The following is a 15,869-nucleotide window of genomic DNA, read 5'->3' as shown; positions in this document are numbered from 1 at the left end:
GAAACTTTGAACTCCATTTTAGATATTATAATATCAGTTCATATATAGAAACTTTGAACTCCATTTTAAATATTATAATATCAGTTCATATATAGAAACTTTGAACTCCATTTTAAATGTTATAATATCAGTTCATATATAGAAACTTTGAACTCCATTTTAGATATTATAATATCAGTTCATATATAGAAACTTTGAACTCCAATTTAAATATTATAATATCAGTTCATATATAGAAACTTTGAACTCCATTTTAAATGTTATAATATCAGTTCATATATAGACACTTTGAACTCCAATTTAAATATTATAATATCAGTTCATATATAGAAAATCTGAACTGCGATTTAAATGTTATAATATCGGTTCATGTATAGAAGCTCTGAGCTGCAATTTGAATATCATAATATCAATTCATGTGCAGAAAATCTAAATTGCGATTTGAATAGTATATAATATTAGTTCATTTACAGAAAATCTAAATTGCGATTTGAATATTATATAATATTAGTTCATTTACAGAAAATCTAAATTGCGATTTGAATATTATATAATATTAGTTCATGTGCAGAAAATCTAAATTGCGATTTGAATATTATATAATATTAGTTCATTTACAGAAACTCTGAACTGCGATTCAAATGTTATATATAAGTTCAAATTTAGTAAGTCTGAGATCTTTCACAAACCTTATATAAGCTCAAGCGTAGTAAGTCTGAGGTTTATTTCAAATGCTATATCAGTTCAAGCTAAGTCTGAATTCCATCTCAAACGTTATATCAGTGCAAGCGTAGTAAGTCTGAGGCGTATCACAAACATTATATCAATTCAAGAATAAAACGTCTGAGGATCATCTTAAATGTTACGTCAGTTTGAGGTATAACACAAAGTACAAACGCTATATCATTTCAATCATAGTAAGTTTGATGTATGGTTTAAATATCATTGTGCTGGTATAAAACTATAGGTAATGAATGAATTTATAACATTTACGATTACAGTTGTCTTTCCGGCTTACACTGAGATACTGTGGTTTTTCTACAGTATACTGTGTTCTCATCGTTCACTAATGGTTAACCTGTTGCTGAATATTTTAGAGTTCAACAGTATTATATTTTTTTACGTGCTTTAGAATAATGTAAAACAATTATGGGTTTTTTACAATAACCACCATTACTACTGTTTCTTTTTTATTTATTTTTCGTGTTATATTTCGTATTTCTTTCACAGGCGAATTCACCTTTTAACTTTAGAAAATGTATTTAACTCTTACAGGACTATAGCGGGGACAGAATATCAAATCTACCATCCACTTCTTGCGAGGTTCTAAGAATAAATTTTTTATCGCAAAACGTAAAATTTGCACGATGATAATTATTTTTTAGAACATATTCGTTTTACGTAAATATATTTATAATTTTCTAACAATTTTGTACACAAGATTCAAGTGAAAATTCTATATTATATTTTGCATTCTATGTATTTAATTTCACCAGGTAAGAGCAAGAGTATTGTTGGTGAGTTTGGATTAATTTTTAGTAAAAACCATAGTCGATAAATGCCGATGTAAACAAAACGGTTTGTCAGTTCTTGTCAAACTTTTCGGGAGCTTAATGGAGGGAAACAAATATTAAAGGTGAGGTTAATTTCAAATGTTACATAATGCTAAAGTTCTTTGGAAAACCCGAACTTCGCCTGTTCATCACACAATAATGTATTATTTGTACTTAATCACCACCGAAAAAATCGTTTAATATTGTATCTCGTGACTTAGGTCAGCTAGCTACTCGACTGTTACTTTATGACTATGAAATTGCAATTAAGCAAAGACAATCGTTTCATTTTATGCTAAACTGGCACATGTAGGAGCAACAAATCTGTCCACTCAATCGTCCCAGAGACAAAGAAAGAGCTAAAAATTCATTGTTACTGTTGCATAACATAACTGTTCACATTGCGCTTTAAACCTTGAATATTGTATTGCGTGGGGAAAACACAAGAGGGTGGAGAATTCGCCAGCAAGGAAGTTGGAAGTTAAAGTGAAAAAAGTAAGCCTACTTTTCTGTTTCACTTTTTATTGTTTAAAACTGAATAATGCTGGGAGAAGGTTGCCACTGGAGACCGAGTTGAGAGGGGATGCATGTATTCACTGGCTACTTATATAAAATATGCGTTTCTTTGTTTTTATTTATTTTTGTTTATCTGCATGCGTTTCGTTGTTTTTATGTATTTATTTTTCATTTATATCTGTATGCGTTTCGTTGTTTTTATGTATTTATTTATATCTGCATGCGTTTCTTTGTTTTTATGTATTTATTTTTCATTTATATCTGTATGCGTTTCTTTGTCTTTGTGTATTTATCTTTCATTTATATCTGCATGCGTTTCTTTGTTTTTATTCAGTTATTTTTCATTTATATCTGCATGCGTTTTATTGTGAAAAGCACTGGCAGGAAATAATTTCAACAGAACGCTCGCTTGCCCCACGTCCTTGCTAGACACCGTACTGGTGTTGTGACAGGTATTGTGCGCTTCAACTCGGTATATTGATAGCGTATTTCACGGTATTATGTTATGTGTATTGGATGATGAAGCTTTAGATTAAGCGTTGTATATAAAGATAATGTTTGGGTTTTATAACCAGTTAATGATAACTAGATAAGAATAAATATCATGGCAGTATGAAATTTAGAATAGTATGTTAGTGTAATTATTTTTTTTATAATGTAGAGAAGTAATTCTATAAACACATATACGAATGGGTGTACTAAAAGTAGGGCTTATAAATATCATGTAAATTGTTCATGGATCGGCGTTTTTTTGTATGACATTCCCTTGTTTGTATTTTTTTTTTTACGTGATGGCTACAATATAATGTCCCTTTTGTAGGAATTCGAACATCAGGAAATAATGTTCACCTACAACTTCAGGTAATATGACTAGTATAATGCATAAACTAGAGAAAGCGTACCATCCAACAGCAGCATCAAACTCCAGTTCAATTGCAGGGAAACACAATTTACAAGATACTGCAAATGTTGAGAAGCAAATTATTGACTCCAGCAAGGGCGTGATTTCAAAACATTTTCTTCTATTATCCGCTACAGAAAACCAACCCCAAGATATTAGCAGCATCCCAGAACAGATTGTTTTAAATCGTAGGAATAAATTTCAGCAGAAATGTTTTTTACGTTTCCATGGCTTCAGTTAGTGGAGTTTTGTACTTCGCTTATTTAAGTGCGTCTCGGCAGAAACGTACCTACTGGCTAAGTGTGCTGACAATGTTTTCGTGTTGTCAGGATTTTGGAATCGGAAAAGTTCGTAAGTCACGAAAAGTCAACTACTCACAAGATTTTGTACAAAGGTTGACCTTCAAGATGACGCTAGCAAATGTTGGCTTACAACTCGAATCTAATGTCTACAAAGGTCTTGAAAAAAAACGCGCAAAAGGCATCTCTTCAGATGATCACTACAATACAGTTTTTAGCTGAACAAGGGCTTAGTGTCTGTGGCAAAGAAGCTTCAGATGACAAGTTCGAGAAACTTCTGCATTTAAGCGTTCAAGGTAATGATAATCTGAAAAAAATTGCTCTCGCGTTAAACTAATTCCCCAAAGTGGATGAGTTAAACTAATTTCATAAACTGGATAATACAGAACGGATTCTTTGAAAAACGAGCAGTGAGTTTTCGAGAAACAATCTGTAGCAATTTCAATGAACCCAGTTTCTTTGGGATCATTATTGACGGAACCCAAGATGTACAAGACAATAAACAAGAATCGATTTGCGTGCGTTACGTCATTTCTTCATGGGATGTTATGGAAGAATTCTTGGGCCTTCATCAACTGTCGCCAACAATGATGGATCCTTTTTAAAATGATCTAGGATCTTTTTCACGAGGCTACAACTAAACTAATTAATTTAATAACTCAAACCTATGACATTGCAGGCAATAGGTTTGGAAAATACCATGGATGTCAATCTTGCGTGAAGAATATTCAACCTTTGGCTAAATATGTACATTGCATAGCCCATGTCATGCATCTGATCACATCTAAGGTTATTCAGGTTGCTCCATTCATTAGAAATGCTCTTAATAATGTCCAGGAGTTGGGCAAATTTGTGGAACCTTAAGAAAGCTCAAACAACTCTATTTAATCATTAGTGCTAACGATGCTGACATCCCTTCTCCTAGTGGACTAAAGCCCATTTGTCCAATATATGTCTCACGAGATAATATGCTATTACATCTGTTTTATAGAATTATGAGGCAGATTCAGATGCTGTCATGATATAAAAGACTGTTTCCTTTAGATATTATTGATTAATTTATTTTTGTGAGTGAATATATTATTGTTATTTAATTTTTGTTACAATAAGAGTTAAAAGCAGATGATTGTAGGAAGTTGTGTTTATAATTCATTGATGTTGAGACTATCGAACGTCGCGTGCAATACATTGACGTCCAGAATATATAGATTTCTAGAAGGCGAACAGACAATTAAGTGATAAACCTATAAATAGTGTGATACGAGCGGAAACAGTAGACAGACAATAACAGAAGAGAGTAAAGTTACGGGGAAAGAAAAGTTCGGCGTGAAGTTAACTACCATATAAGCGACAGGCCTAACGGTTAACCTAGGTCTAGTGTTTAATATGTTACAGTAAGACTAATAGTATAAGAGGAGATAAGAATAACAATTTATTCCGTCAAAGCGTGGTTCTAAAGTATTTGAATCAGCCTGGGTGCACTTTGACAAAAGGAATAGAGGATATTTTGAAGAAAGAAGACCAAATGATTACGTATCTCGCGCCACAATTGTAAGTGAATCACACACATAATACTAGTGCGATAGTAATAGAGACGATAGTTCAGCTTGTCAATTGAAATTTAAAAGTAATTGAATAGGCCTAAGTGGATTTTTGACAACAAGAAGAGAACTATATATATATAGTGTCTATGATATGCCTATAATCTCTTTAGTGTGAAGAATTGATTGTACATACGTTTAACTGTTCCAAGTATATATATATTAGTTTGAAAACAGGTGAAGTGCGTGCTGTTCATTTATCGTTGGATTTATCGCCAACAAGTCACATACACCTGCTGCAGAAGAATCCTAAGCCCAACAACAGCATAGGATATATTTATACTATTACAAAATATAAGTAAAAGCCTTTTATTTCAACAATTAGCGAAATAATTATATTTATAAAATTTTGACAGATGCACAAGAAAAAGCAGCTGATGATTTCAGTACAAGCACGGCTTCTCATGCCAGTGGAATCCTCAAATGTTCTATCAAAGGAAAGTACATTCTTGGGTTGATTATTTGCTTGCCTGTGATTCAAAGTTTGGAATGCTTGAACAAAGTACTTCAGGAATTAAACGCAACTATTTCAACTAGTTCTACTCCTAAGGATACTGATAAGAAGCACCTTCAATAATTCCAATGCGCAGAAAAATTCCACGAATGATTTACAAAGGGATAGAAGCAAATCAAAAACTTTAATCTAAAGTCATTGTATAAACCATGGCAATGACAAATTCCCCAAAGAATCGACCCTGATAACACAACACAATATAATGCTAAATCACCTGAAGAATTATTTCGTATAGAGTACTTGAAAATGATGGATTCTGCTTTGTGTAAATTAGATTAATATATCTCTTCTGCCGATCTTAGGAATATAAAGGGTTGAGTGATATGCTTTTGACAAGAACAGTTCAATCAGAAATTATTCAGAGCTTTCCACAGATCTTGAAGGAAAGTTACGATTTTTCAACCAGCAGTTCAACGTGCATTACTGGAAGAATATAGATGTATCTTAAAAGAAATGTCTCCGGAAGTTCGTCGCATGTTCCCACATGCTGAGAGGCTTCTTTGTCTTTTTTCTTTTCCTTTTTTTGCCTCACCTGCAAGTTCTTATGAAGCAGAAAGGTCTTTTAGTGCATAATATGTCCATGCTGTAGCTGTTATTTTATAGTTGTAAAGATAAAGGCAAAATGATCAAAGATATTTTCATAAAACATTGTACTGTGATTTAGCATACGTTAATTATATGAAGAATAATGGGCTAATACCACTTATAAATGACAAAAATATGAAAAACTATAGCGCAGATAGCCCTCGTGTAGCTTTGCGCGAAATTCGGTGATGACTAGCTGCCTTCCCTCTAGTCTTACACTGCTAAATTATGGACGGCCCACTTTTTTACTAACGAATAGAGGAATTGACCGTCACATTATAACGTCCCCACGGCTGAAAGGGTGAGCATGTTTGGTGTGAGGGGATTCGAACCCGCGACCCTCGGATTGCGAATCGAGTGCCCTAACCACCTGGCCATTCCGGGCCCAGTCGTCTGCTATTAACTCTTATTATAACAAAACTGAACAATAATAAAATATTCACCCACAAAAATAAATTAATCAATAATATCTAAACTAAACAGTCTTTTATCATGACACAGAGAAAGATCATGAATCAAAACTGAATTTTAGTATTGCTTCATATTTTATAGGTATTGTGATGCCACCAAAAGTACAACTCTAGAAAAGACAGTTTTAGTGACAGAAATTGGTTTTAGCAATATGTTATGTTATCATTTAAATTATGTACCTGCTACATTTAAATGACTAATGGAAAATCCTCTCTCTCTGAATAACTGTGAAATGTCATATATATCTATTTAGATGACATAATCACACATGTTTGTCAATAATGCCTGTCATGAGCAAAAAAAAAGAAGGCTATTGAATTCAATGAGGAAAGAGAACATTAAACTGGGTTTCAAGAAGCGTCAGTTGGTCTGTCAACAGATGACAATCCAAAAAACATAGTTAATGATGAAGAAGTGTCCAAAGTCCTAAGCAAAATTGAATCTACTCAGAATTAGTCAATACTACAGAAAATTTGTGGGGTCAGAGGTTTTCTTGAACTAGGCTCCTCGTTTTCTACACAAACTACTGGAAAACCCGCAGTGGACACAGCAGATAGTCCAGTGAAGCTTTGTTCTAAAAGAAAGAATCAAACAAATCTAAATATGTTCTTTTGGAGTACTGATTGTGAATAAGAATTGAACAAACAGAAGAAAGAAATCGCACTTGCATTAGCATACCCAGCTACTGAAGAGCCACTCACAATAGATACAGCTGACAGTGATTTTGAAGTGGGATCGGTATTATCATACTAAAGAACATATAATTTAGATGTTTGTGTTCTTGTTTTGCAAGGGTTGATGTCACTTAATGAAAACGTGGTGTAATGGCTAGAACCTTCTTGAAAATTTAAGAAACGATTGGAGCAGTATGAAAACGCGGTTAGACTAGAGTACTAATGATTGATTATTGAGTTAACGAATATATTAGTCAGTTTTTCTGTTACTGTATGACAGATATTCAGTTAGTTCAGTTTTGTGAATACGTAGCTTGTGTTTCAACGAAATAGTAGAGATACGAGAAGAACTGTACTTATGAGAAAATGATTGAATATACGTGAAATTGTTGTATTAGCATCTACTGTAAACTCAGGCCCATCAGTGCCATTGGTAAAGCTAACTTGTAGAAGGTCAAGAATATAATGATTTCTATTATCTGAAAATTCTGAAGAGTAAGAGTTCACATGGCTGTATGGATGCACCGTATTTCAGATTTGACCTATGCTATATACAGCGGTTGGGTTATATGATCTAGCAAATTTTACCTAGATATATATATCACTGCTAATGTAGATCTTTTTCTTCAGATACCTTTCCTTCTATCGTACATTCTACTGTTTCCAATCTGTAGATTTTGCTGTCTAATTTCCTTTATGTCTAAATGTATGTTACTAGTTTTATTTGGGGAATTTGAAATTTATGTTTCTATGTATATCTATAGATATGGAATGTAAATCATATATGTCTGTGGGTTGTTTTTTATACATTAAGTTCAGTATGTAAATATTTCATCATTTTTCTAAATATATTTGTACTGCGCCGTACTTGAAGACAAGAGAACATCGGTTACACTTTTATTACTCTAAACTAAACTTGAACAAAGACATGAATCATCAAATACTCTATCAGTATTTGGTTTTAGATTATTATTTTTTATGTCTGCCTTTACAACTCATAGAAGATCAGGAAGTAAAGACTGTATTGCTATCTGTGCTGTACCCACCACGGGTATCGAAACCCGATGTTTAGCATTATAAGCTTTCAGACTTACCGCTAAGTCATCGAGGGGGAGTCGAAAGACAGAATACAAATGGATGCAACTTTGAAAGTTACATCATATTATAGTAGTTGTACCAGTGACTTGTTAGGTCCTGTTTGTTGTTGTTGTTTTACATTTAGTTTTACAAAACTTTTTAATACTGATTAGATTAATAGTATGCATAAAATTATGCAAAATATAGTCAAATAGAAATTGAAATGGATAATGTTCAAGATAACTTATATTTTAAGAATGTTTCTAAACTATGAATTGACAGGTAACGTACACTCGAAAGATTATCGTATCACCGTACTTGTATACCTTTTGATATTAATAATATTTGCGTTAGTGGTCATTTCGAAAGTAACAGTTCTTATCTATAATATTTTCTTTTTATCAGTAATACATATTTCATTAAGCTTCTGATTGTCTTTACCAAATTTATCAGTATTGGTTTGGAGTAATAAAGACTAGTAGTGGATATTGCTACTTCGACGAACAGCTTATATCGTGAAATACAAGGACTGATTTGGCTACCTAAATTCAATCTTACTTCTCTTCTCCAAATATTCAAGGATGTGTAATTTTCAGTGATGATTTTTTAATTAAATGATTTAAAAAATTATTTAACTAAATGTTTAGAGATGCATGATGTTTACTTGTGACGATCATTAACTATATAATTTTAAGCCTTACTCCAACTATCCAAGGATGTTTGATGTTTTAGTGTGGTGACATCTGAAACAATTTTAATTATTATCTTTCCAATTACAGTGATAAAATCCAGGCTCGTGGTGAACAGAGCACAGATTCTGTAGCTATATGCTGAGACAAACAAGCATTACTCTTCTAAGTCTTCGAGGCTGCTAGATTTATTTTTCCATGCAAGATGTTTGATTTTCTTGCAGCGTTCTCTCTTCATTTAAAATTTTCGTGACGAAGTTTTGTATATCTTTTTTTTTTGTTTTTGCAGATTATCGAGGAGAAGCAATTCGCATGTATCGAAAAGATTAAGACGACCGGCTACACATATATGGCTGCCTCCGGCCTGACCTCTGCTTCTACCGACCTGGATTCACAGACACATATAACAGCTATGGCAGACTTTGCTATCCGCCTCAAGGAACAGCTGGACTATGTTAATGAACATTCCTTCAACAACTTTAAAATTCGAATTGGTAAGAGTGAATCAGGCATGCAACATTTTTTATACTAAAAGAGACAAAAGGCTATCAAAGATAACTATAATTTCATGGCTTATATTATGAACCTGTCTCTGTAGCCAGAGTACGAAGTAATACTTCTACAATCTAATTTTTAACAGTCTTTAGGAAACCGCTCTTTTGTTTTCTCTTATTTACTTGATCACTGGTTCCAAACCTGGGGGAGATGCCCCCTTGGGGATGTCTCAAACATGAATGGGAGTCTACCATGCCTGACTCCCTGTAAGGTTTGACTGTTTGATTCACTGCTCTTTTCTGGATTGCTGGTTTTCAAACCTAGGGGAGACGCCCCCTTGGGGATGTCTCAAACATGAATGGGAGTCTACCATGTCTGACTCCCTGTGAGGTTTGACGATTTCAGTAACTGCTCTTTTCTAGCCTGAACACGCGCACATGTGTGTGTTTGTATATATATATATATATAAAATACGGGGGTGAGGAAGGCAGATTTTTATATAGTTTCATGGGGGTGGCCAAATAACAATATCAAAATTACAAAAATAATGATCAACCTTTTTCATTTTGTGCGTTACAAAATATTTTGTTGTTTGCAATTAAATTACCTATGATAATATGGTCTACATGTAATTTAGTTTTGATTTCTCTATAAGTGAAATAATGTAGACTATCGAAATGAGTTTTATTAGCTGTTGTCTCTTTTATTAAAACTGCAAGTGTGTGTACCAGTGGAAGGATTCAAACCGTAGATTTAGATTTTGTTCAAAAAAATATGAAGTAGGGTTCGTTGTAGTATTGTTACAAAAATGTTATTAAAGTGTATTTCTCAAATAAAAGAAATCAAATTCTGAGTAGAAGAGCTTGCCTTCCACCTACAGAGACATTTATTATATTTGTAAGATAACTGTGCGTTATCATATATTTTTCGTTTACACCCACATAAAAACTTTTTAAGTGTTTCTCTTGAAATGTGACAGAAGTTTCAAAGGTAATTCTCTAGTATCAATTTACATTTTTCGTTTGTTCAGAAAGCTGGCCGGTTGCACCACCTCTAGTCAGCACTTCAAAATAGAGATCGCTGGCATATAGCCTTATATAGTATCTTTAACATAAAACAAAACAAACAAATAATCAGGGAGAGGCAAACAAAATAATATTCCTTTCTTAGAACAACCACACGTATTAATCCTTGATTAAATTACACAGCTGATATCAGTGGTTCAACTGTTTAAATATCTTGGTGACATTATCAGGTACGGGACCTAATAATTATAATAAAAGTTACTTTATCTGCGAAGGGCTTAGCATGGTCTGACGTTAGGGCTCTCAACTCTCAATCTGAAACGGTTAATTCCACCATTTGATTAGAGTAGCTCAAGTGTTTGCGGTGGGTGCTGTTGACTAGCTGCATTCCATTTAATCTATCACTCCGAAATTAGGGACGTCTAGTCCAGATATCCCACGAGTAGCTTTGTCCAAAATTCAACAAAACCAAACAATTATCTGCAGATGTTTGTTTGGTTTTTTTTTACCAGAGTTTGGGCATTCTACGTCATTTGTAAGTCACATTCATGATAATTCTTTTACAATTTACAGTACTGAAATTACTTGAAACTTTAAAAAAAACAATTAATGGTGGCGATACTTATGCTTTTTTTAAATATATTTTTTGTGTTTTTTGTTGTGTTTTTTTTTTTGCAAAAGGCTTTTATCAAAACTGAGTCTCAAATAATGCAAATTACTGTAAGAACTTATAGACCGCGTTAGCAAGTTTGTTTCTCCATTCTTGTTGTTTTCTATAGGTTTAAATGTCGGCCCTGTAGTTGCTGGTGTGATAGGAGCCAAAAAACCTCAGTACGACATTTGGGGTAACGCTGTAAACGTTGCTAGCCGTATGGACAGTACCGGTGAGATGGGAAAGATTCAGGTTTGTGTGAGACGACTATTTCTAAGAATTATTATTGCTAGTAATTACAGACGTTGTGACAGCTGGTAGTGCTTGCTTTCATTACGACAATGCATGCTTTACATTAGAACTGTTGATGATTTTGAAATAATTTCTGAAAAACGTGTACAGAAAGCTACATGAGCAATAATAGTTTCATAAATATATAAGTTGTAGTTCTGATAGCAAACAAACAGAATGTTTGATCGATATATAGAGGTAAGCTATAGAGTAATAACACAAGATGTAACCTATCTTTTTGTTGCCCTCTTCTACTCTAAAGTAAATTCAGTTTTGAGTGATTGTTTGCTTGATATAAAATTTCCTAAGTATAGTTAAGATAAACAAAGGTTTTGCTTTGAAAATTAAAACTTAATGTAAAGATTAGCGTGAAATAGTTAATTGAGAACACAAAATAAAATATATTAAGATCACCTACCTTTTTCACATTTCAAAGCATGACCCCTACAGTACACACTTGCTCTTTGTTTGGATGACTAACTTTGTCTGTTTAGACTTCATATAGGCTTGCGTCAGGCTTAGCCTAGAGGTAAACATGCCGAACTATGAATCTTGAGTGTTTCACGCTTCGCACTTAGGTATTGTGCGTGCGTTATAAGAGAGATGGTCAAATCTAATAATTGGCGGTTGGTGCAATGATTAGCTGCCTTCCCTCTTGTTTATCAGTTTAAAATTAGGAATGACTAGTGCGAATATTCGAAACAAAGAAACTATATGGGTTTACAAAGTAGAAATGTTTGGGAGTCATCTCTACGTGATTAGAAGTGAATGTGTCACAGTAAGATTAATGGAAGGTTTGCACATGTTATCTTGATAACTTTAGGTCCAGATTCTTAGAGTGTAGCTATATTATGCATTTGCTCTAACATCTGCTTGCTTAGTTGTGGCCCGTTGAAAATAAACTGTCTTCAAAAACAGAAATTTTTTTTTTATTCTTTACAATTAATATGTTGACTTCTATTAGGTCTCAAAAGCAAATTTATTAAACATTCCTGCACTCTCAGTTTCCTTTTTAAATATTATATTATCTTAAATTTTCAAAGTCTTTCTTGCGTTGTCTTTGGTATTACAGGTTACACATGACGTCTACGTAGTCTTGAAACAACATGGTTATAGACTGGAATGTCGAGGGTATACGAAAGTGAAAGGAAAAGGAGAAATGGTAACGTATTTTCTAGAAGAAGGAAAGTCCTGAAAGAAGGAAAGCAGTGTCTCAAAAATGTTAAATTATTCAAGATTTTTATCTACATGTGTCTTCATTTCTTTCTCAGAAGTGTCCATTTTGCCAAATGAGGAGAAAGACTTAGTTCGACCATGTGTCGTCCGACGTAGTTTAGTTCTTTAAACGTGTAAGGTATAAAGAAGGTATATTTAAAGAGTAAATATTAAGATGTTATAATATACATAAAAGTAATACTAATGAATTGTAACTACTTTCGTAATATATTTACTGTGGAAGTAGCAAGTGAATTTCTTAAGTAAATGACAGATCTAAATAACGTTGATCTCACCTTGTAGAATATTGCCGAATTTCTACGAAAGGAGGCGTCTTAGTTAAAGTATTTTGTGAAGGTGTTTATTATTATGAACATTTTCATAGATAAGTGTCTATTGTATTTTGTTTTACCAGTTATTTTAAAAAACGTGTGTTGAAGAAATGTATGTTCTTTCCATTGTAGTCGATATTTAACCTCCAGGAAACTTCTACTCTTTAAAAAGACGCTTAAATTATAAATTTTAGGAAACAAAATATTCGTAAATTTACCTGTATACTGGTGATAATATACCGCTATGATGTTCTCTTAATACTGATTCTTAATCCTTTTCTGCACTAGTATGTATGAATCAAAATTTATAGGAAGCTAACTGAATTATATTTATCTAGATATCAGTTTACAATTAATTAGCATTTTGTGATTTCCTTGAAAGCGTGTTGATTCCTGAGTCTTAATGCTTCTTTGATAATCAAATTTTCCTGCACCCACAAATATTTTATTTATCATATTTTCGTCATTATTAGTAGACTTGAACTAGAATATATTCTAAATGATGTGTAAACTCTTACAGAATCAGTAGTCTCCAAAAGAGTTGGTCAAAAGTTTCATAGCTGTGATAACTGATGAAACAACAAACATGAAATAGAGAAAGCTAGGATTCTGAGTTTAGACATAGCATCTCTTCCCGCTCTATTCTAGAAATGGATAGGAAGAGTAGTAGTTACTCCAAGTGTCATCAGATACTGTAACTTGTTATCATTTTTGTACAGTTCCTGCAACAGTCAAGCTATCTCTTTCTTTCATTTTACATTCTTACATGAATGGAAATTTGTTTGTAAAGAAGTTCCTGATACGTTTAAACAGTATTATACGTTCAGGATTTCAATTTACAGTATACTTGTCTCTTCATTTAGATACAGCAGTTACTATAATTTATTGAAATGGGTGAATCATTTTGAGAGTTGATATTAAGAACTGAACAGAATATAAATATTAAAAGAAAAACTGTTTGTTACTAATGGCTTGATTTGGTTCACCCGTTATGCTGATGTCATTGATCACATTATAGAGTTAGGAAATTATTTTTTACAGTTAGTGACTAACTGTCATATCATGTAGTAGTTGTATAAGGACTAGAATAAACTTTTGACCCTACTATGGCAGTACCCCTGACCGAAACCATATCAAATAATCCAAGATGGTGGCCCTCTATTGGTGGAACACATTCCATCATGTTTCAATCATATTATACCCATCTTGTGGATTAAGCATCCATTTCATGGTAAAGTAAAAAATACTCCTCAGTAGCAGCATCCACTATTTATAAGTAGGTTGTTTTAGTTAGTAAGATAAATTAGTATTCTCTAGATCAGGTAGGACCATATAAGAAAAGTGGCACGTGTTTGTTTTTATCAAAAAACCCCCTGTAAGCTGGAAAGTGGCTTGGGTATGTCGTGGAGCCTATCCTACCCAAGTGAACCAAGAATCTTTAATACAGTCGTAAAAGTAAATATGGATGAGATCATCGTACTAAAACTGTTTAAAACGATAAGTAAATAAAGCCCATTAACTGCGCTATATTCAATTTTAAGACTAACGCCTATATTTAAAAGCGAATGAAGTATTATACGAGTTGTACTGTAAAAGTAAAATGCCAACGATCAGTATTATAATAAACTTTAAGATAGATTTTTTAGCGTGTTTTTAAATTAAACTATCAATATAAACCTCTACATTTTTGAAAATTAATTAGCTTCGATTTGAGAATCGGAGTTCAACTACTTACAAAATATGCATAATTCAAAACAATTTGGGGTTCCTTGTATGTATTACTCAAAATAGTTTCCTATCAAAATTGGCCGTTAAGTTTCTTGAGTATGAGTTTTTATTTTTATTATATTTTTAACTGCCAAACTTGATGGTTATACCATTACATCATTTTTTTTCCTTAACAACATATGAATTATTTTAAGTTTTAGTTTTATACATACTATCGAAATTTATTTTAATTGTAGCCGTTTATTTTTATATCTTTAAGACAATAGGGTCACTTTCAAAATTAAAATTATGTCTGTCGTTGTTTATCGAAAAAAACAACAACAAACAGTGACGTATTTTGAAAGGTAAACACGCGCAGTTCTTGTTTAAGTTTAGTTTTTTACTTCTACAAAGCCCACAGTGGCACAACGATATGTCCGCGGACTTACAATGCTAGAAACCGATTTCGATGCCCGTGGTGGGCACAGCACAGATAGCCCATTGTGTAGCTTTATGCTTAACTACAAACAAACAGAAAAGAACTAACTGCGACAGATCCACTTTTTCTTTTTTTTTTTCGTCTTAACCATTTCAAAACCTACAAGAAAACCATTGTCCATTAGTTTGAATTTGCTACTGAACAAAATTACTGGTGAATCCTTCTATTAAATAATAGGCTTAAAGAAACAGCTGAATATTAAGTGTTATCTATATGGGTTAGAAGTTTTTCGTAGTTGATAATCAACCTGTCACGTTGGTGATTTCAATATTGATAAATGTTGACTTGAAGATACTAAAATGCTGACGAAAAGTGTAGTCTTCTTGAGGTAGAAATATTAAATATATGACAGTTGTACGCCTTCAAAATTTATGGAATTTAATGTCTTAGTTGTTTTATTATTTAAGTTTAATGGGTAAAGTAATATATATGTATTTAAAATCTTAATTGCATATTAAAATTGAAAATATAATCCGAAATTCCAGAGTTAAGTAAGAATAAAACATATTTTCATTCCATTTCTCTTCTGTTGAAGTTTCACTTCGAGTTATACATATTTTAAACATTTCACTCTTAAAAGTAGCGAAAGGAGTTCTAAAAATATTGCCTCCAAATATGTACTTCTTTACTTTATCAAGAAAACTAAATTTGCGTATTACTTTTAAATATCCAATATGTATTTATGTGCATCAAACTCAGACCAACTGTTTTTATAATTTCCTTTTATAAATCTATCTACGCACGTGGACATAAAAAAACTATTTTTTCTAGAA

General features: G+C 32.7%; 1 protein-coding gene across 2 annotated transcripts in view; it reads left to right on the top strand.

Moving 5' to 3' along the window:
• LOC106478879 (adenylate cyclase type 5-like) overlaps positions 1 to 15,101 on the top strand; it is a 64,179-nt gene extending 49,078 nt beyond the window's left edge. For both annotated transcript variants that reach the window (XM_022382572.1, XM_022382571.1), the window contains exons 13-15: positions 9,170 to 9,374; positions 11,180 to 11,304; positions 12,416 to 15,101. In XM_022382572.1, coding sequence (XP_022238280.1) covers positions 9,170 to 9,374; positions 11,180 to 11,304; positions 12,416 to 12,538 — 453 coding nt within the window. In that variant the 3' untranslated portion in view covers positions 12,539 to 15,101. The remainder of the gene's footprint in view (positions 1 to 9,169; positions 9,375 to 11,179; positions 11,305 to 12,415) is intronic.
• Positions 15,102 to 15,869: the final 768 nt, after the last annotated feature.

This window comes from Limulus polyphemus, unplaced genomic scaffold, assembly GCF_000517525.1.
Source record: "Limulus polyphemus unplaced genomic scaffold, Limulus_polyphemus-2.1.2 Scaffold258, whole genome shotgun sequence".
NCBI lineage: Eukaryota > Metazoa > Arthropoda > Merostomata > Xiphosura > Limulidae > Limulus > Limulus polyphemus.
This window is presented reverse-complemented; position numbering and strand designations above follow the sequence as displayed.